The sequence below is a fragment of the Pelecanus crispus genome, chromosome 2 (assembly GCF_030463565.1).
Source record: "Pelecanus crispus isolate bPelCri1 chromosome 2, bPelCri1.pri, whole genome shotgun sequence".
Lineage (NCBI taxonomy): Eukaryota > Metazoa > Chordata > Aves > Pelecaniformes > Pelecanidae > Pelecanus > Pelecanus crispus.
This window is the reverse complement of record NC_134644.1, coordinates 55617957-55641365: the sequence shown is the minus strand read 5'-3', so window position 1 is coordinate 55641365 and position 23409 is coordinate 55617957. Positions and strand designations below refer to the sequence as shown.

At 37.5% G+C, this 23409-nt stretch overlaps 1 protein-coding gene across 1 annotated transcript in view; it reads left to right on the top strand.

The window, feature by feature from the left end:
• Positions 1-23409, top strand: part of BBS9 (Bardet-Biedl syndrome 9) — a 315124-nt gene that overhangs the window by 137877 nt on the left and 153838 nt on the right. Inside the window, exon 21 of the mRNA XM_075705014.1 lies at positions 21080-21302. Coding sequence (XP_075561129.1) covers positions 21080-21302 — 223 coding nt within the window. The remainder of the gene's footprint in view (positions 1-21079; positions 21303-23409) is intronic.

Below are 23409 nucleotides of genomic sequence, written 5' to 3'. Positions count from 1 at the left end.
AATGTACAGTAAATCCAGAGTTTGGTACATACCCGGAATACTTAGAATGGTTTGTGGCTATTTAGAAAGCTTGTGCTGGGTTTGAAGTGAATCTAGGATCATCTGCAATTTCTGCCTCGGGGGGGGCATTTTACATGATATTGATCCATAGCAGGCAAAGCAAAAAAAAAAAGTTTTGTTGAGATTTGTTTTGGATTTTTTTCCTCATTTAAACTTGAAAAATCAAGCTACACAACTGAGGAATATGCATTCCTATGAATGGAATTGAACGAAAGTTTGAATGTCATAAAAGCCCAACCAACCATTTTTTGCATGATTTGCCTTTATTTTGCAATTAGGAATTGCATTGCTTTGACACATGTTTTGATAAAACATGGTGAAATCTGTTGCGAATCCTATAATACAGGATATCACTTCAGTATATATCTCGATGTGGTTTTGATATAGTAGTTAACGATATTCCATGTTAAAGCTGTAAGACCTCACATAAATATTGTAAGGATGTACATCCTGCAGAGCAGCCAGGATAAAAAATGTAAACCAAGAATAACTGGAGGTGGAAATGGAAATGAAACCTTTACAAAATACTGAAATATGTGCCATATTGAAGCTGTTACAGTACCACAGAAATCTGAATGTAATTTAAGGAGAAGTTTAGGCAGGGATGGGGAAATCTTCTGACATGCCAATGATATTTACAGACAGAAGCTCCTAGGTAGCGTTCAGGTTTCCTTGCAAGCAGTTGAGTGGAACGCTGGTGAAAGAAAGTACTCTGAAGAATTTTTATTTACTCTTCAAACAATTCTGCACAATGGTTTGTTGTATTTTTATTTGGAGGCAATGTCTTAGAAGACAGTTCGGATGCAGTCTACATCCATCTCCAGAACATTTTCTGCCTTGTAAGCTTTTAAACTATGGAAGTGGTTTTTTTTTAATAAAAGGGAAATGTTTAGAATATACTGTTACTGTAAAAAGAAATGCTTCTCTGACCATAACATCAACATTATTCTCACACATGCTATTCAGTTTAGAACAGATTGCATCTTGTTTACTAGACCTGGCAATCACTTCAGTTAGATATTTAGCAAATATAAAAGTGGTGTTTTGTGTTCCAATTGTCACTGATTTTTTCTCAGACTGCTAAATGGTTTCTGTTGCTGCAAACTTTTGCCTAAGAACTTGTAAAATTTGTTTTTTCTTGTCTACAAAGATATAGTGGAAGTAATACTGCAAACTTGCACATTTTCTGGGAATAACAGATATTTGGCATCATATTCTGTTTCCAGCAGTAAACTTCTAAATAGCACCTGAGTAGTATTGCTTTAATTAAACTGACTAAAAGGGTTGCTCTTGTTTAGTATTGGAAATACAAGGACATTCCCCCTTTTCAGTGATTCTTTCATGAATTCTGCACAGTCTGAAAAATACAACATCAGAAATTGAATGACATCTCTCAGGTCTCTGCTTTTGACCAGTGGGATAAATGAGCTAATCCTTCTGCTAATGAAACCATTAAGAAAGTGATGCCAAAACTGAATAAAAATTAATCTTATTTGCATGGAAGTTAGGTACAGTTTTGTCCCAATGTAATTTGTTACTGTGGAACTAAAATTAAACCCGTATTCAAAATACAGAAGTATATATTGTCAGTATTTCAGAGCACATTGTTACAGCTTCATGCAAAGTATACTTTAAAATGTATACTGGTTTTGAGTCCTGTGTTTTGCTATCTGTTGAAATATATGGTAGAAAACTATTTTAGAGTGCTTTTGGAGACAAAAGAATCCATGATCACCATAATAATGTTAATGATGTATCAGAGATTTTATTAGGCAGTTCACTTTTTTCAGGAGAGTTGGTGACTGTTCTGCAAGACTAGCATATTTGTTATTAGCTTATAACAGGGAGTGACAACAATTTGAAGTACTATAAAGCCTGAAAAATGAAAAAAACAAGGAACAATTTAACGGATGTTTTTCAGTGATTCTACTTTACCAAGCTGAGTTATCTGGATGGAAAAAGATATTTGAAAAATGCTGAGTTTGTGATAAAGTGTATGTTTAGAATAGGAAATCCTTTTGGGAAAGGAGGGAATTTGTCCAGGCTAATTTAAAAGGTTCAAAGGGTTCATGCTACACAGGATAGTTTTGATATAATGGTTGCATGGCGTCTGGATTGACTGATGGCTCATATGTCTGATCATTAAGCTATTAATGCTTTCTTTGTTTAAGATATTACAAAGGGAAAAAATGTCTGTCAGTACTAACATTCTAACTTTAGGACTGATGGAGGGCCCTCAGCAGTATAGCCATCAATAGTAACTTTACAGAAGAATAAATATTTTCATAGTTCTCATGATGTTACCAAATAATGACATACAGGTGCTTCATTGCTCAGAATCATCCCTTTCTTTTTATAGTCACATTTGTGATACTATAGTTAATAGTAGCAGCTATAAACTGGCATCGAGGTAGTACATTTTCATCTCCTTTTATTTGTGTTTGGAATCGTACCAACCAAGTAAATGTCTGTATTCAATCTTAATTTCTTATTGAAGTTGTAATTTCCAAGAAAAAAAATGCTTCAGGGTGAAATGCATATTTATAAGTGACTCTATGATCTAGTGTAATTAACTTAGTGACTATAAATTTACTACTTTACAGAGTTGATTAAATAAAGTAGAAAAATATATTTTAAGGCAATGACGAAAAAGAGATGGTGTCAGAAGAAAATTATGAAGTGCCTAGTAAGAGTCATAGGAGTTACTATGAAAAGTGTCTGTGCTTTCTGCAAGAAGACAATCTGAATGTAAATCACTAGAAAAAGAAAAGATCAATTACTTGGGAAAGACTAGATAGGCTGCTAGGCTTTATGCATGATAGCAGATGGGTTTTACTGTAGAGTTCTTGAGTAACAGAAAATACCCTTTTGTGGAAAGAATCCTTTACTGAGTGAAAGTTCTCAAGATAAACCAAGAGGCTTAATTCTGTCACAACTGACAGTAGCCAACTTTTTCCTGAATTTTCCCACTAAAGTTTAGTACTGTTGAAGCTTTGAGCTAATAATTGCATCTTTACTGAGATTAATTTTTATGAGCCCTAATTCCTAGAATTTATTGGAAATTATCATTTTTCACTAATTATTGTAATTAGAGTGTAATCCAACCTAGGTCTTAATCACAGTAAAATACATCTCGAATTAGTTTTTTGTGTGTTGTATTTTCTATGCTCTGCTTATCATTTTAACTACTTTTCAAATCTAAAGCTCCAACTATGTAACAGACTGAAATATTTTAAAATAGGCTGAAATATTCTATATTTTATAGTTTGCCATAGGCCAGTACAAGTTATCTTTTGGTATTTTATAAATTCTTTTTAAATTTCTTAAACAAAAAACCCAAACCCAACAAACCAACAAAAAAACCAAAACCACCACAAGGCGGTGGGCAGTGACAACGGGTGACTTGGAACCAGTTTTCCATTCAGTTGTATTATTTATTGCTGTGAACAAAGATGTTTATAGCAGATATGTTATTTCCCACCCCCCCTTCTTCTTTCTAGAAACAAGATGGATAATACAGCTGAAAATAAGTAATTTTAGAAGGAGAAGCGCGTGAAATTTGTTGCCTTTTTTCTAGCTGAGAAAAATACATTAAATTATGTTGACTATCTTTTTTCGAAAATCAAAACTAATAAACAAGTCTTCCTCCTATTCGAATCAAGGCCATGCAACAGAACCATTCAGAAAGACCTTTATGGTACAGCAAGCATCTAAGTCCAGTAGAAGGGTGGGGGTGGGGGGGGAACCAGCTAGTGGGTTTTAAACCTTTAATCACCAAAATAAAAGAAAGGAGCTTTAAGCTTTTCCTGGTAAAAAAACCCATTCTTTTTCAGTAAAAAAGGTCAGCCTCAGTCTGAAGTTTAGTTTTGGTTCAGGGCAGCATGAGATTGTCAAGTGAGGGAAAGATGAAGGTGAAGGAATGAGATCCCCACTCCTCCCTGGGCAGGGAAGGTCCAGTATGAGGAAGAGAGCTTAAAAATGGAGTAAGGGTGCCCAGATCCTGCCAATGTCCTTTGCCCAGGCATGTATATGTGACGCAGCTGGAGAATAAGAGAAGAGCATGGCTCAAGTGCCAGCCTTCTTTGATTTTATGTTTTGATAAGGAGGTTACTCTTTTGTTCAGCAGTCTTCTAGCCTGCTTTCAAGAAGACCAGAGTACACCAGAGACAACTAGAGTAGGTGGAGAGAAGGACATGTGGTTGTAAAGCCACTAAGTTACTGCAAATTGATATGTAACCGTTTCTACTTCACTTTTATTTGTGATCCCTTAAAAACAGGGTTTCAAACTGATTGATTACTTGTCAATTTTATAATGTCTAGAAATGAAATGTTTGTGGTAATTTGGGGGAAAGAAGGAGTTCAAAGAGCAAGGTGGTGGTCTCACCACTACTTTAAGCACTGTTAAAGTTCCTTTAAATGTTTGTGAATCATTCTGTTCCTGCAGTTAATTTTGTTTACTGAGAAGACAGTGGGTTATGGCAAACATAGCAAGTTGGAGGCAAGTTACACCACTGTCCAGTGATCTTCATCTGTAGCTGAATTGATGTGATTCTTCACAATGAATTCTGGGGGTAGAAGAGTGACAATGTTTTGTTGGTCTGAGAAAGAAAGGCTTAATTTAAACCTTTTGTGTAAAAATCTATAATATATCTTTATCTGAAGCTTCCCACTGCAAAGGAGTAGCAGAAGAAGCTATGCCCAATTGTAAGTTCAATATTTTTTGTCATTTGCAGTTTTTGTGGTGGCTGGTAGGAAGGGGACATAAGATTTTTATTTTTTTAAAAGGCTGACTTCTGGTGGTTGGTAATAGTATTGCCTTTCAAAAAAGAAAGCTTTCTCTTTTTCTTCCAGATGGCATAAAATTAGTTTAAACAAAATTATGCAGGAACAGGTTTTGAGGTGTATTATGAATTGGAAAAGTTCTGAGGACAGAAAGAATCTTTGTATTCTTGTCTTGTTTAATTGTACTCCCTGGAACTTGTATCAAGCTCAGAACAAGCATCCAGCCTTGGTATAAACCGTATGCTAATGCAGAATCTGACATATCTGTTGGTTAGATGTATTTTAAAAAAAAGTTTTGAGAATTAGTTTTGTCTTTAACTAGAGCTATCACCTTATTCTGCCAGTATTAGAGATACGGAGGTTAATCTTCAGTGGGCTGTGTCTGTTGTGAGCAGAAGCCTACTCGGCGGTCTTATTTCTTGGTGTAAATTAGTCAAGGCAGAACTCTGTTCTGCTGTGAACTGTGTTCTGCTGTGATTAGTTTGCCTCCAGCATATATTACCTCCTTTAAAATTAACTTGGATATGCTACGAAGTATTGCAGTTGTCCCAAGAGACGTACCCTTTGTTTGATAGATTAAATTAGCTTTTGTTATCAGACATCTTTCTCTATGTAATATTGTGATGGGGACCTCTAAGCCTTCTCTTTTTTAGGGTAGTGTAATCTATCTAGTTCAGGTACAAAGAGAAGTAAAATAGTTTAGTTTAGTAGTAATTACTGAATATGTGCTGCATACCAGGAGTTCAGATCAGTTGTCACTACACTGCTCAATGATAAGAGTGATGCATTACAGTGATTACAGCAATGTTGTTCACCAAAAGGTCTTAACACTTGATATACATAATCAGTGACTCTTTCTTTTGGGTTGTTTCTTTTGAAGAAGCTGATTGTCAGTGGAGAATTCCCTTGATGTTGTGTCCTAATTGAAAGATCTGCAGACTTTTGCTATGTATTGAAAAGTATTGTACTAGTGTTTTAGAAATATTATATGATTTATGATTGTAAAATTCCACTGGAATTACTTATATACTAAAAAAACTTACCAGTTTCAGCATCATTAGTGTATGGCCTTCACATTACATAATAGGACAGGGTTTATAGACTGAAAAGTTGCATATTTACTGTTGGTTTTATTTTCTGATTGTCTCACATCAGTTCAAAGCTATGATACTTTTATTCTAAATACTGTAATGCTATATTAGTATCTGATTAAAAAAAACCCAACCACGTATCATGGCATTTTCTGAGAAAATAAGATAGAGATACTACCAATAATTTTGTGAAGCTCTCTATTGAACATATGACTTAATGATACACAGCTAAGTTCATCATTTCCTTCAGATCTGACAGTCAGAAATGTTTTTGAGAGGGTATATCAAGATCTAATCACCAAACCATCCAATCTTTGTTCTTGGGGGGTGGGGAGTTGTGGTATTAGTGCTTTTGATTCTGAATTTGTTGATGGTTGTTCTTGGTTCTAAATTGCAATCATAATATAGCATTTTTTGGTCATTATAGAACCTACAGCTATTGTTCACACATTGTGGTGTTGTATAATCTGTCTACTGGAATTTACAAAGATATTGCTAGGTAGCATGAGAAGATGTCTTGTGACTCTTTTCATCCTGCTAAAAGATCCCAGAAAAAAAACTCACTGGCTTTTTTACCGTGGTTTTCAGCATAGCTATTTTTTCAGATGGAAGTTTTTCCTTTTAGTTAATGGTAAGATGATTTGTCTTAATTCCTAGATAGAGAATGATATACCAGTATTCTCTCCTATCTGCACAGGTGGTGATTCACACACTTTACATGAGGACAGGCCAGTTCAAATTAAAGGAACATAAAGCATAATTTCTTTTGCCATCTCCTTCTGGCTTTTTCAATGAAGCAAGAGTTTGGTATAGCTAAAATACGGTTATGATACCTCAAAAGTAAAACAGGCATTTGGTCATGAGACAAGGCTCTACAAGCATAGAGGAGTTACTGATCTTTGCCCAAGCTACTGTCTCAAGCAAAAAACCAGTAATTCTAGCATAAGCTTGAAAATTGGCTATCCAAGTAAACATGCAAGTCCAGTTTACCACTATCCACTTTGTCCTCACCTGTGCATTTTGGGAGAATAGAAATTCCACAATTTGAAGCAATGAGCTGAGTTTAAAGTTAGTGGTGAGTAGATCTAAAGTACTGTAAGAATTTAAACAGGAAACAAACTTTTGTCAAGTTGTGGGTTTTTCTTCATAGCTAAAATATTTGAGTGAGCATGGTTCCATATTTCACAGCTTTTGGAAACACAAACTCATTTGTCAGGCTTTCATAGTGTCTTATATTGGTAACCTAATACAAGGATATTGTAGTAAGAGAAGAGAAGTTCCTCCCCAAGTGTATCACTGATATGAAAATAAAACATGGGCTGAGATGCAGTGAGATGTCTCAAGAAGCTTTTTTTAGCATGTTTAGAATCATAGAATCATAGAATCGCTTAGGTTGGAAAAGACCTTTAAGATCATCCAGTCCAACCATTAATCTACACTACCAAGTCCACTCTAAACCAATCAAGGGTAGACTAGACTAAACCATGTCCCCAAGTGCCACATCTACCCATTTTTTGAACACCTCCAGGGATGGTGACTCCACCACCTCTCTGGGCAGCGTGTTCCAATTCTTGACCACCCTTTCCGTAAAGAAATTTTTCCTAATTTCCAACCTAAACATCCCCTAGCACAGCTTGAGCCCACTTCTTCTCATCCTAGTTTTCTCTACTTTTTTCTCCAGACCAAGTATAACAAGGTCTGACTGGAAAAAAATTTTTTTATCAGGGCCAGTCCTGTTTAATATCTTTATCAATGATCTGGATGAGCGGATTGAGTGCACCCTGAGTAAGTTTGCAGATGACACCAAGTTGGGTGGGAGTGTCGATCTGCTGGAGGGTAGGATGGCCCTGCAGAGGGACCTGGACAGGCTGGACCGATGGGCTGAGGCCAACTGTATGAGGTTCAACAAGGCCAAGTGCCAGGTCCTGCACTTGGGTCACAACAACCCCATGCAACACTACAGGCTTGGGGAAGAGTGGCTGGAAAGCTGCCTGGCCAAAAAGGACCTGGGGGTGCTGGTTGACAGCTGGCTGAACATGAGCCAGCAGTGTGCCCAGGTGGCCAAGAAGGCCAACAGCATCCTGGCTTGTATCAGGAATAGTGTAGCCAGCAGGAGCAGGGAGGTGATTGTCCCCCTGTACTCGGCGCTGGTGAGGCCGCACCTGGAATACTGTGTCTAGTTTTGGGCCCCTCACTACAAGAAAGACATTGAGGTGCTGGAGCGTGTCCAGAGAAGGGCAACAAAGCTGGTGAAGGGTCTGGAGCACAGGCCTTATGAGGAGCGGCTGAGGGAACTGGGGTTGTTCAGTGTGGAGAAGAGGAGGCTGAGGGGAGACCTTATCTCTCTCTACAACTACGTGAAAGGAGGTTGTAGCAGGGTGGGTGTTGGTCTCTTCTCCCAAGTAGTTAGTGATAGGACGAGAGGAAATGGGCTCAAGCTGCGCCAGGGGATGTTTAGGTTGGATATTAGGAAAGATTTCTTTACGGAAAGGGTGGTCAAGCATTGGAACAGGCTGCCCAGAGAGGTGGTGGAGTCCCCATCCCTGGAAGTGTTCAAAAAATGGGTAGATGTGGCACTTGGAGACATGGTTTAGTGGGCATGGTGGTGTTAGGTTGATGATTGGACTGATGATCTTAGAGGTCCTTTCCAACCTTAATGATTCCTAGTTTTTACTTTCATTGTAAATAATCCAGCCACCAAGCCAGGAAACATGAAATTGCTACTCTACCCTTAACTGGTTTAGCGGTGGACTTGGTAATGTTAGGTTAATGGTTGGACTCAATATGAACTGCTCCATAATCTTTCCCGGCACCGAGGTCAGGCTGACAGGCCAGATCCTTGTTCCAGCCCTTCTTGTAGATGGGTGTCACACTGGCAAGCCTCCAGTCATCAGGGACCTCCCCTGTTAACCAGGACTGCTGATAGATGATGGAAAGTGGTTTGGTGAGCTGCTCTGGCAGCTCCCTCAATACTCTTGGGTGAATCCTATCTGGCACCATAGACTTGTGAGTGTCCAGGTGGTGTAGCAAGCCATTAACTGCTTCCTCCTGGATTATGGGGGCTCCATTCTGCTCCCCATCACTGTCTTCCAGCTCAGGAGGCTGAGTACCTTGGCGATAACTGGTCTGGCTATTAAAGACAGAGGCAAAAAAGGCATTAAGTACCGCAGCCTTTTCCTCATCCTTGGTGACAATGTTCCCCCCCACATCCAGCAAAGGATGGAGATTCTCCTTGGCTCTCTTTTTATTGTTGATGTACTTGTAAAAACATTTTTTTATTATCTTTTACAACAGTGGCCAGATTGAGTTCTATCTGGGCTTTTGTCTTTCTAATTTCGTCCCTGCATGACCTAATGAGATCCCTGTATTCTTCCTGAGTTGCCCGCCCCTTCTTCCAAAGGTGGTAGACTCTCCTTTTTCCCCTGAGTCCCAGCAAAAGCTCCCTGTTCAGCCAGGCCGGTCGTCTTCCCCACCAGTTGGTCTTACGGCACATGGGGACAGCCCACTCCTGCGTCCTTAAGACTTCCTTCTTGAAGAAGGCCCAGCCTTCCTGGACCCCTTTGCCCTTCAGGACTGCCTCCCAAGGGACTTTCCCAACCAGTGCCCTGAACAGGCCAAAGTCTGCCCTCCGGAAGTCCATGGTAACAGTTTTGCCGCCCTTCCTCCTTACATCACCAAGAATCAAAAACTCTATCATATCATGGTCGCTAAGCCCAAGGTGGCCTCTGACCATGACATCTCCCACGAGTCCTTCTCTGTTTGTAAACAGCAAGTCAAGTGGTGCACCTCCCCTGGTAGGCTCACTTACCAGCTGTGTCAGGAAGTTATCTTCCACACACTCTAGGAACTTCCTAGACTGTTGCCTCTCTGCTGTGTTGTATTTCCAGCAGATGTCTGGCAAGCTGAAGTCCCCCATGAGAACAAGGGCTAGTGATTGCAAGACTTCTGCCAGCCGCTTATAGAACGCTTCATCTATCTCTACATCCTGGTTGGGTGGTCTCTAGCAGACTCCCAACAGGACATCCGCCTTGCTGGCCTTCCCCCTCATCCTTACCCATAAGCACTCCACCTTATCATCACCACTGTAGAGCTCTATGCAGTCAAAACACTCCCTAACATACAGAGCCACCCTACTGCCTCTCCTTCCATGCCTATCCCTCCTGAAGAGCTTATAGCCATCCAGTGCAGCACTCCAGTCATGAGAGTCATCCCACCACGTTTCTGTGATGGCGACTATGTCATAGCTATCCTGCTGCACAAGGGCTTCCAGCTCCTCCTGTTTGTTGCCCATGCTACATGCATTGGTGCAGATGCACTTGAGGCGGGCTATCGATTTCACCCCCAACGTTGCCATGCCACCCCTGGGCTCCTCTCTAGCGAGTCTGGTTATATCCCCTTCCCCCTTCAAACCTAGTTTAAAGCCCTCTCAATGAGTCCTGCCAACTCATGAGCGAGAATCCTTTTCCCCTTTGGAGACAGCTGATCTCCATCTGCTGCCAGCAGGCCTGGTGCCGTGTAAACCTCCCCATGATCGAAAAAACCAAAATGCCACTGATGGCACCAGCCTCTGAGCCACTTGTTAATCAGGTGAGTTTTCCCATTCCATTTAGCATTCTTCCCTGCCATGAAACTCTACAACTGCTAATAACCATAATTTGTTTCTTTGAGCAGGACTTTCTTCTGAATTGGGCTTGAAAAATATATTAAAATCTGGAATGATAGAGGTCGTCATCATGATGGAACGCAGCTTTCAGAACCTTTGTTTAGTAACGCTCAATTTGCTAGATTCCTGAAACACCCAGTGCTTTAATACTGCTCTTCTACATTATGATTTTTCCAGAAGATCCTTGGTAAAATATTAGTTTAGGAGCACCATTCCTGAAAGACAAATACTGCATATTCTGTAAGATAGTTTTAAAAACACTATTTTGATTTCTTGCAGCATTATAGAAGGCGGTTTTGGCAAATTTTGATTTAAAATTAAATGTCCATAGAATAGAATCCTCCAAAAACTGTTAGTCTTACATTTAATGCAGAAGTGTTCAGTTGTTTTGTAAATTGTGCTTCAGAGGACAAAAATACTAGAGAAAGAATAACTTCTAAATGGCAAGTGTAGTTTTCAGGAAAGAATGTGTCATACAGATTTCTCTCAGGTGAAGCTGCCATAGGATAGCAATATATGTTTACCAAGCAGGATTCAAAATGAGAAGTTGTTGTGGAGAGTTGTTTATGCTGCTGGAGTTTCTATTAAATAAATATTTCTACATTGAACAGATAAAGTTACTCTTTCTATTGACACTGGCAATTATAGCACAGCTGTGCAGAAATGACGAGTTTATCTGACAGACTTTTTTTTTTAAAAAAAAGTTCACAAAGGATTTTTTCTAAAGCTGGTACTTGCAATCTACTACTTCAAAATGTGAGATATTAATATCTGAATTATGTGCTCTGAAGTAGCTTGAAAATAGTTGCTAGCATGAATAGTTATTAATAGCTCTGCACAGATCTGTTGTGCTATACTCAGACTAGTTCAATAAATACTGTAAAGAGATCTTATGCAGCTTCCTGTATGTTTTGATTCCTTTCTGTACTCTTCTATTCGTTGTTGTTCATAGTCTTTAATCTTTTATACCTTAAATATCTGTTGTATCAGAATCCCTGCAAGGCTTGATTGTTCAGGAGATGACATATTATGGTCAGAGTTACCAAGATATTACCTTGTATTTCCTTGGGGTTTGTATTTGTCTTTTATCCCTTGTGTTAAGTAAATTGTAATTTGTTTCGAGTAGGTAAGTATGCTAAGTCCAAATGCTTAATAATATTTAAATGTCTATAATGTCTGTAATGTAGCTCTTGACAATAGGTTAAGACTTCAGAGTACCATCTCACAAATAAGGATGTTTTTCTGCCTAAAATTCTTTTCTTGAATTGAAATGAAATTGATTCATCTACTGTTTTGAACTATTCTTCTAGAACTATGTATCTTATTAATTTTCTTCATTTTAGTTGTTCGTTTCTTACCTTGTCTTCGGTATTTGGCTGTCTTCACTTTGATATTGCTTTCATCAGTCTGCAAATTCCTGTTAGATGTGAATAAATGCCAATAGAAGTAAAAATCAGATCAGTTAATATTATGGATGTTATATGTAATATTTGATTTAAAGGAAGATATGATTAGATAGAGCAGGATTAGTATAAGAATTTCAGTTGATGTTTTTCCAGTTGTGTGCTCACTACAAATGTCCCTTTTAGGCACTTAATAGATTTGGAATGTATTTAAGCTTGAGTCATTTGTCTGGATTTTCATCAGACTTGAATTCTACTAATCGGTAGGATTTTACTATTTCCCTGCTTTTTAGGTATTCCAGTGGTAGGTTTTTGTTACTTACATATGTGGAGTTTAGGTTTTTTTTATGTTTGTGGTTTGTTCGGGGTTTTTTTTTGGGGGGGTGGGGGGTGCGTGTGTGTGGTTTTTTGGTTTTTTGGGTTTTTTTTACAAAAGTGAATTGTGGAAGATTCTAGAATAATCTGTGACTGGCATTTTTAATGCACTATGTTGAAGAAAATTGGTTTTATAAGGTTACAAGGATAATTCTTCAACCAAGTTATGTGAATCTTAAAAAAAAAATGCAGTCTCTTGAGACTGTTCAAAGTTTAATACATTAAGACTTCAGTAATATTTAACTGTATTTTTTTCTGAGTGCTATATAGATATAGAGTCTATTTGCTTGGCTTTTTCTTTCATTTTATTCAGACTCTGTTCAAAAGGTCTCCTAAATGCCTTAAATTCATTTTTAGCAGTAATTTTTTAAGGACACTCACAAGGAAAGTTTGTCAGCTCCATTTCTGGCAGAACAGGCAAATGTTGCATGCCATCTTCATGGCTGCGGTGGCTGTTACCTCCTGTTTGAGACAAATAGGTCAGTTAGAAATATGGAATATGGTTGAAGAATGTGGGTTAGGATGACTGGTAGCACAGTGAAATCTTGGCAGAACTTGCTAATGGTCTGTTTCTGTGTTGGAGACTACCAGTTGAGTAGCCCTGGATTAGTGGATTACCAGTTTGTATGTGTAACAATAACATAATTTTTTTAATCACTGTAAAAGCAAAGTGTTGAGACACACATGGCTGGTGTTTCTTGTGGATTAGCATATACAATGATTTCAGATATAGAAACCTCTTCTTTGGTGGTTTGGATAAGCATAAATGCCAAGGTTGTCATTCAGTAAGGTGAGCTTCCAAGTATTCTAGCATTTTTGAGAGCTGGTGAAACCATTATTGTGACTAAAATCAAGAAATAAGATATATCCAGGCAAATTCTTGAGTTAACAGCTGTAAGAATTCCCATAATTGGCTTGCACCAATTTTGCATAGTTTTTGCAGTATGTTTCACATTGCATTTGAATTCTTTCAGAACTGTCTTGGCTATCACTCCAGGATAAATTACTTCATAGGCAGCTTGAAAAATGGCTGTTGCCTTAGGAATAATATTAATAATGATAAAGGCTTTCGAAGTAAATTCAGGCTTTTTAAGAGAGACTTCTTAAGATACAGAATCAAATATGTGTCTAGCTCATGAATGCAACTTAGGAACTGTCTTGTTCAAGTTTGACTGATGTACTACTAGAATGACTAATTTACACTTAAGACATACATTATTAATTTGTAGCGCTCTAACTAGATTTTCCACGATCCCTAGAATTCTGTTGATTCCATAAACCAGTTGTTCTCAAACTTACCTCCCAAGAGTCACTTTTCCTGCCCCCATCCCCCCTTTCCATGTTGTCCACCCCATCCTTTCCCTGGTATGTCTTCAGCCCTACAATATTTCTGGGCTCTTACAGGAGCCACTTCTTTCTGCTCACATCTCCAGGTGTGCTGGTCCCCATAGAGCACTCTTTCCCCACGCAGAAACCCTGTCCAAGTTACCTCCAGGTTGGAGCAACTGTGCCCTAAGTAGTACTATCATTTATTTTAAGCTAATCTTCTCACAAAGATGATGCAGTTTCCTGTCTAAGACATTTTATGCCTTTGGTTTTGAATTAATTTTATTGTTCTTTAAACTTATGAAGAGATTTATCAGCAAGCACCGCTGTGTACAGATTTCTGTAGGCATCTATGACTTATTTCCCTTGTTGTGCTGTTATCTGCATAAAGCATTTTGTAACATTTTTTTAGCAGAGGCTTTTTTGTTGCTTAAAAATTCCAGTAACAGTAGTTAGTGTTTGAGTGAAATTAAGTCCTCTCATCTCATAAACTAAATTAGAAATAGAAGCTTTCTGCAGGCAAAGTGACTTTTTTCTTGGGCAGCAATGAAGTCATGTAGCTTAAAAGATTGCCTCCAAACGTCTTAAGCCTATTCAGAGAAGGTTCTTATCAGAGAATTATTAACATCTTTTGCAAAGTATAGAAGACTTGTAATCCTGCTGGCACGAGCTGTCCATCTGTGACTATCTACCTTTCAGTGAGCTCTAAGAAATATTTTTATGTCTTTCAATCTACTTTAACGTGTTCTTCTGAATGTTCTCTGATTATTTGGACACTAAAACAAATTGTTTTCCTGTATTAATATAGGCTACTGGGCATTTTTTTATGAAAAAAAAAAAAAGAAAATTCTTAGCATGGGGGGTTGAGGTGTTCTAGATGCAGTGCAACGTATGTTATTAGGATGGAGTTCAGCTGATTGGAGTGATTGCTTAGAGCTACTTTTGTACATCTAGATTCTGGTCCTGAATAGGAGTCAATATTCTTGCAGTTTAGGGATATGCACAATATTATGTGAAATACCGTAACTGCAGATTGAAGCAGCTATTTTAATTCTATTTTTTCTTACTTTTGTGGGTCTTGTGACATGTTAAAGATTTTTTTTTTCCCCCTTATGATCACAAGCCACTTTACCTGGCTTGCTAAAAGGAACTGGCAGATTTAATTGAAGCAAAACTAAATGGCCTAATGGAGAAACAGCTATGAAAAAGTCTAAACATTTTAAAATAATACTGTGTCATATTGGGCTTATATCATTAGCAAGCATTCATTGAGAAGTTGCTGCTCTTCTGTTACCTAGTATAAGAATGGAATTGATTCTGAAAGCCTTTGTTGTTAGACTTCTGGGAAAACACTTCTGCTTGAAGCTCTTTAACAAGTGTCAAAGGCATGGCAAAGATTTCAGTAACTTCAGTCCTGTCTCTGTATTTGGTTGTAAGCACACTTTTAGGAGACAACATTCACCTCTCAACTACAGTCAAAACAATCTTCCTTTCCCTGTTAAAAAAACTTGTGGCATTTAGAACAATGTTTCTTTCTTTTACAGACTAAATCATTAACTCATTAACTTTCTATCTTTTCAAACCTTGTAGGTGTGATCTCCAAGCTAAATAATGTCTTTTATGGGGCTGGCATTTACACATCTACTTTGTTGTCTTTTTGTTTTGCTTTCATATAACAAGGATGTTTCCATCAGTTTGAGTGGTACAATAGTTAAGTCTACTGACCTATCATATACTTTTCTTATATTAAGGATCACAAAATGAACTAGGGTTTACATTCAAAGAGAACTGTTCGCTCATCTATTCTATCCAGAGAAGAAAAACATTGGAAGACTAATAGCTTGGCAAAATTGAGTTTCCATGGTTATCTATATTAAAATAGAGGAAAAGTCATTGGGGTCATGTGGTTAAAATTGTGAATATAAATGATATTTTTAATTGTGTTATGATGCAGTGTAATGAACTAGTTAAAGTTTCAAACTTTACGAAAACAACCGCCTGTTGCAGTTTCAATGCTTCAGTCTACGTGTGTCTTGAACATTTTGTGTTCAGATCCTTGTAGGATTTAAGCTCTGGTGCATCATGTGAATTTATGACAATTGCAGAGTACTAAAGGAAAGGAAATGCTGTGCCATAAAATCTGAGCATTTATTCTCAATGCATGCCAAGGGTCCTTTCTGTCTCCCAGTTGCATCTTTTCTTTGCTTGCGTGTGTGTGTGTTATTTTTAAAGCCTGAGAACTATCTGAAAGTACATCTATGCATTATTTACATCTCTTACAGGACAAAATCTAGCTTCACAAAGATTGCTCTAGCAAAAGTCTTTTGTAAATATACATAATGTAATGATAATTTTTAACTTTTCAGAATAGGGATTTAAGAAAAAGTACTTATCAGGCTGTTTCTACAAAGCTACATAGCTGTATGACTAGTTGCTATAATCTAGTCCAGGCAAAACTTGATGAATATTAGTGGTGTCATAATTTCAGCAGGCTTGACAATATTTTTAAAAATATTTACCTAGGTTTTATCCACCCTTTATATGTTTAAGATACTCCTGTATGCTATCCTTGCAAATTGTAGATTTGACTGCCCATTCTTTCTCAATGATTAGTCAAGTCAATGTATCTATAGAGTTCATCAGTTAGATGAGGCTTGGCTTGGCTGTCTAGATGTGTGTTTGCCATTAACTAAATCAGTGGTTTGTGTGTCAAAACCTTCAATGTCTCAGAACAAATTTTAATAAAGTCTAATATTAAACAATATAGAGAAAGGTAGACTTTCAGTTTATTCATTATCTACTTAAGTACAGCTTAAAATTTGGTAAACTTATTGAAGATTTTCAGTTAAAAAGCAACAAATGCTTTTATTTTTTGTAGGAAGTGCACATGGTAAAACTTGCAGGTAAAATGTGCTAATTTGTTGTTTTTGTTCAAAGTGATGTGACAGAACGTGCTGTATTATTACCTAATGGAGTCTCTCACATTTACTAGATCTTGTCTCTGTTGGAAGCAGTTGACCCCTGTTCTGAGAGGAAACATGAAGCAAAACCACTGTATCTGCCAGAAATTCCAGCGTGGTGTTTGCAGCAGGAGCTGTTGGATTCTCAGTGTTTTCCAAGTGAAATCACTTCAGTGTCTTTAGAAACTGGACTTGTGTATATGTTTGAATGTAAAAAAAATTGTAAACTTCTGTGCCATGCAGCTAAATAGGATTTTGCCTGGACCTCAGTAGGAGCAACTTAGCTTAAGCAGTACTTCATCTTTCACTTCATTAACTTAACAGTGATTTATGGATGATTGTATTGGTGGAGGCAAGGGGAATCTAAAAACTTAAGATGATGCCTGTGGACAGTTACACAGTATAAATGTGTTAAGAAGCCTAAACTCTATGAGTAAACCTATCAAATCTGACAAGAGTTAAGCCCTATCTCATGCTTCTCCCTTTATATGTGTGTCCTATGCATCTGAACAACATTGAAATCCTTCTTTCCGACCCTGCCCCTATGTATGTCTAGTTGACCGTGTCTGTTGACTAGCTAAACTCTTGGAGAGTGGAGTCTTGCAGTCAAGTGGCAGGCTATAGTGCTGTGCCCTCTAACAGGGCCTGCCCTTGAACTTCACTAGTAACCACATTCCCCACCTGCATATTATGTCACAGGATCAGTGCATTTTCTACAGCCTGACAATTTATCTGCTGTGTGAGATCTCACATGCTGCATGGGCCTCCAATTTTATTGTACAGAATTTTAGAATAACAGTAGGTTAGTCATTTACCATGCAGGGAACATAAATTTGGAGGTTTCTTCTTGTTCAGCAAATGGTAGAACCTAAAAATGTTTCTAAAAATCAGGTACTCTAGATTAAACCTTATGCCAAAGTGAGATCAAATGTATAATCCATCAAACTCGGATACCCCATGACACCTGAGGATCCTTAAAGATAATATATATTGAATATAAGTAATGTGTACTAGTACAATCTTAGTCCTGCTGGTATCACAAATCTACATTTGGTCTTCAGAGTCCTGGAGTGTATATGATTTGGTTAAAAGAAAGTACCAATCTCTACCTATTACTTCCAAGAGAAGAATAATAATGTATACATGCGAAATACGAAGCCACACCTTTCCTAATGAAAAAGTTAAATTGCTGAATTAAGTAATTTTTGCATCTATTTCAGGTGATACAGTCAACATGAAGAATTTGCATGATTTAATGATAACTTCTTTCTCTGAGTCTTGACTCGCATTTGTTGTGGCATTTGTGGCAACGATTGCTGGTCATAGGATGATGGATTACTGGTATCTTACTTCTGTTGAAGGTGTTCCTTTCAGACCTCAAATATGCGGAATACTACACAGAAAGCCACTAGTGAATATTACAACTATGGCTGTAGAATCATTCTTCAATGTGGGCTATAGACTAGAACGCTTACATTTTCAAACTTCTTTTAGCTTTTTTAATGTGTAAGGGGTGAAGAATTTTTCTTGTTCCTTCAGTTTCTCCCCTTGCACCAATTAAAATTGCTGACAAATGCAGTCTTATTTGTGGCCATTAATTCTTAGTTGTATAAAATCACCTCAACAGATTTCCATCAAGATTTTTTTTCATGTAGAGGTAGCTTTTGCATACTCTTTCACTAATCATAAAGGCTGCTTTGGATTTGACTGGACTCACTAGGTCAACAGTCTTTGAATTGGAGAAGATAGTTTTATGGTCTACTGAGAAACCAGTTTTACATGGAAATTAAATACTAGAACAAGGGTTGGAAAATGTTAAGGCTATGGTACAAAGTAAAACATACCTGTGTGAGCCAAGGACAGAATACTAGCCACTTTTAATTTCCTGACTTCCATTAGCTTGTATTTCAGTCTCCTTATTTAAATGCTCCTTTTGCCTGCTTTTTTATAACTTACTTGGAGGGATATATTGGCCAGCTTCTCAGCTACTGTATGTTGACACCAGTTAATCACGTCTGTCTTTGTCTTTTAGTGAAACCCAAGATTCTTATGTTTATGTTGTCTTATTTTTCATGATTTGTAGTATAATTAGGAGTGCCTGGCTTGACTGTTTTTGATGCTTTGTACGTATTAAGTTTCATTGCCCAGTATGTGGGAATGTAGACAGCATTTACCAGCTCATTAACCTCTTTAAATTGGCCGCAGAATGGATTATTTCCTGTCACCATCACAGGTCAGTGGATGGATTACACTTCAATGGACTCTTTCTAGAATATTTGAAAAATGTTAAGCTACCACAGCATTGATTGACTGGCATGATTTTTCTAATTTATATGTTTTTTGGTGGGGAAATCCAGATAAGACAGTAGGTTAATGTTGTCTTTGTTCTGAAGTCAGGAACGGCAAATGTTGACTAAGAAAACCCCACTAGTTGATCCTGTTCCTCTGCAAAATGTAGGTGTTTTATACACATACAGCACGTTTTCAGGACACTATTAAGAATAGCATATTTTGGACGAGGGTGAAGTGCATATGACTGTGGTCTCGCTGATGTACCTGACTGCTAGTAAGCATCTGTCCTGGACCTGTTCTTAGGAAGTAACAAAGTCAGAAAAGGTGGCCTTTGTTTCTCTGAGTGTCGAAAGTAGTACCCTAGCCTTCATGAAAGCCATATGTATCTAATAAAAGAAATTCACAAACTTTATTTGTTTGACAGTGGATTCCAACAAGGTTGACACCATCATTCTTTAAAACTGGGACCAGTGATGTTACGCTTACCCAGTCATGGAAATTTGGGTAGGTAGGTGATTTTGCTGTTCAGCTGAGCGTTTTCAATCAAGTAGAATGCATCATGAGAAGGAGCTTCAAAACTGAAGACTCTGGGGTTGTACTAACTACAACTGGATACTTGAGTTTTCTTTTTGTTCTGCCCGAGTAATTGCCATGCAAAGAGGTACTGTGGTGTTACCTTCTGCTAGCTTAGCAGTAGATAGAGCTGGGTGGTTCCAGACTGTAGCCTTGAAACTTCTAAAGTCAATAAAGACTATTGCCAAAATAAGTTCCAACCAATCGGGAGTGTTGAGAGAGCAGACCCTAATACTTCAGTGATTGCATATTGCTTCCCTGTATACGTAGGCAGCATATACATAAAACTTGCTTACAGATAGCTGAATACTAGATGTTATGAGTACTGAGGCTAGCAGACCACAAAGCCCTTCATATTAGTTGCTAACTGTCCAAGCTCTGTAAGATTGTCATGAAAGGACATGAGCAGGCTTTGTGACTAACTTGCAGGTTCATTAATTATAGACACTTTGGATTAATCACATGGTGTGTACATAGAGTGTAATTTAAGACTACAGAACGCATCAAGAAGAGTCAATTCTGCATTTCACACTGCATAGATGAGATAGATGTCGTATATTAGATTTTGCACATTAACCTAATAACTTTGTCACAAATAATAAGACTTCTGCTATCCAGGATTCTTACTTGAGGGAACATCTTTGATTTGTTCGTGTCACTGAAACTCATAGTACAGATTACAAACTTGAACCTAACTTTTAAACGTGCTTTTCAAGGTGCTTTATGAAAAGAAACTTACTTGCTTTTACTGAGTGGTATTTGCAGGAGTAAACCCTTTATTTTGTGGATGTATGTATACTGAATATGACACTGAATATAGCTTTTCTGCCTGAAAGCTTTTCCATAGATAGCTGCTTGTTTTAACTGATTACTAAGCTGCTGTTCTTACAAATGTTTACAGCTTCACACTGTGCTGTTAGAAATCTAAGTCCCAGTTCATCGGAGCACTGACACACCTGTGCTAATAATGTGGGTATCATAACTTAAAGTTAATTGGTCTGATATATGGGTATTGAATATCTGCAGCTTTGTGTAGCAGTCACAGTGTTCTGTGCTGTTGGCATCTTGGAATCTTAGACAGTGATTCCAAAGAACGTATAATTGGATACCTTTTTTTTCTTTTTCCTGGCCTTCACATATCTTCAGCATAATGTATATACTACATATTATGCCTGTATTTGCATCTCAATTCTGTTCTTAATTCTAAATGTCGCATCCAGGAACTTCTAGTTTTCAGTTATTAATACAACTACTGAATTTAACTGCTACATCACATACTGTGCCTATATTATTCTTATTATTGAAATTGTATTTCTCTGTCAATATTGGGGCAAGCTTGGTTATTTTTCAGGCTTGCTGGCGAAGTTTTTGCTTGTACAAGCTGAAGAACTGGGTGTTTGTGACATTCATTAACCCCCAAATTATATTTTTTGTATCAGTATCATTTGAAAATTCTTAGTCCTTGACTTGTTACTTTGTTTTCAAAATGCTATATCATATTACAGTTCACAGTTCACAATTAAATTTTATTTAATTTTCTTTTATTTAATCCAGGGTTGGGAAGAAACTGTGGATGCTGCCGTTTCTTACTTGTTAAAAACTTGTTTGTCAAAGAGCTCTAAGGAACAGGCCCTGACTGTCAGCAGCCAGTTGTGCATGCCCAAAGATACTAGCAGACTGAAGAAGAACATCACCCTCTTCTGTGACAGATTAGCCAAGGGTGGTCGCCTTTCCTTAAGTACAGACTCAGCCACTCAGCAAGCTGCTGTCATGCCAGGTAAGACATGAAGTGTATGTTCATAATTCAAAATATGTATTTGTATATTAAAATCAAAAATTATGCACGTTTGATTGTGTTAGCAGTTTGTTTTTCGCTGGTTGTGTAAATCAAACACTGGCTGTGTTGTGGACCAGTAGAATGAGTTAGGTAATAATAGAATTTTAAATCTAAGTTTTATTTCAATTTCATCACTTCCTGCTGTTCTTACAAAATATGCACGGTAATGCAGTAAATGAACCTGAGATGGTCCTCTTTGTGCTCTAAAATCCTTATCGCTTATTTCCTTGCACTTTTCAATTGAATGTATACACGTGTGCATTTCTAACGTGATGGAAAAGTGAGGAGTGAAAAGTCCTACTTTCTTGATAGAGAAATTACTATGGTTGCATTACTGGCTTTATGGCATATGCATATGACTAATTATGAAGCAGTGGTAACACTGAATAAAAAAATCTTGCAACTTTAGAAAGTACTAGTTGGCTGGGTGATATGTCACAGAAACTGTGAAATTAAAGATGAAACTAATTTAAGTAGGTGTTGAATAATATTTCTCATTTGGAAAAGGAACGTAGAGAAGATGTCAGTGTGTTGCACAATGTTTTAAATTAATTGGATTTGTGATTTTGATTTTTTATTTATTTGTGATTTTGAAGAAATTTTATTAATGTCCTTTTCTATATTCCTGCTTTTTAGTAACAGTGGGATCAAAGCCATACCTTTTCTGTAGAGTCTGAAGGCTAGCATCTTTGTACTGTTGCAAGACATTTTCTTCCTGCCTTTTTTCTCTAGTGAGCCAGGCAGACTCATAATGAACATCAGATACTCCTGCTGACTTGGAAACAGTTTCTTTCCCAGCTTCCTGCTCTGGGTTTGGGTTGGATGTTCATTCAGCTTCGTAGTCTCCTAGACCACATAACATCACTGTGGTCTCTGGCCTCAATGACCTCCTTCACCTATAGTAGTCTTCACATCTGTAGGGAGAAGTGTGTATTGTATGCACACTTCATGTTTAAAATTGGGAGTTTATTAGTTTGGCGTCATGGGTGTTGTTTTTTGATCAAGTTTGGAGTTGTGTTAGGGCAGTATCTTGATTTTCTGTATTTTGTTTTCTTGCATTACGAAGAATAATTTTATTCCTGTTTAATATAATCTGAATGGCCTGTGCCATGTTTCAGCAACTCAGAAGTCCTTGTTATTACTATGTACAGCCCTCCTTTGCATGTGCTACTCTAAATGATTCAGTAAAACAGCTGCAGGCTGTGCAATGGTAGAAACTATATATATAATTTTTCTTTAGTGTTACACTATGCCCATATCTGGAAATGGACTGATAATCACATGAAGTGAAGAAGTGAGTCAGAATAAGTATGATATCAGTTTTATAAATTTTTGTTAGTATTTCTTTGCAAGACTAAAATATGTGTGAACGGTATGTAATTTGTTGAACTTTGAAAAGATTATATAGGCATTGTTTTTTCTTCTAAGAATTTTGAAAAGGTCTAAATAGCTGCAGTTCATCTTTTTCCTCCTAAGCTAATAAGGTGAATTGATTTACTAAGGAAATTCACTTCCGGCTGTTCAGTTGACTAGTGTTACTGAGATCAGGGGACTATTCAATTTGGTAATGATTAATTCTCTTAGGAAAAGAGTAAAATTTTTAAAAATTGTGAACAAATTAGAAGAAATCTTGCTTTTGATAAAGGACCTTGGGAACGTGGTCTGGTTGTGCTCTCCATGTTGCATATATAAAGACTAATATTTAAAAAAACGTTAAACCCTCTGTTTTCTATTACATGAGGCCAAAATAACACCAAGAAGGCACGAGTGACATGCACTAGAATAATTTTTACCATTGTGGTACAGGTAGACAGTTACACTACCTCTCAAATAAAAATAATACAAAGAAGAAGTACATTCCAAGCAAAACACAAGATATGGGACTGTGGGCTGTTGGCCATGTGTCGATGATGTGTGAGACCAGGATTACCATTTCACGTGAACAGTGAAAAATTAAGTACCTGTAAGGAGCTGTTTGAGACCTGGTATAGCAACGTCCCACCCAACATAAACTGATTTAGCTATACTGGAAATGCCCTTTGGCCAT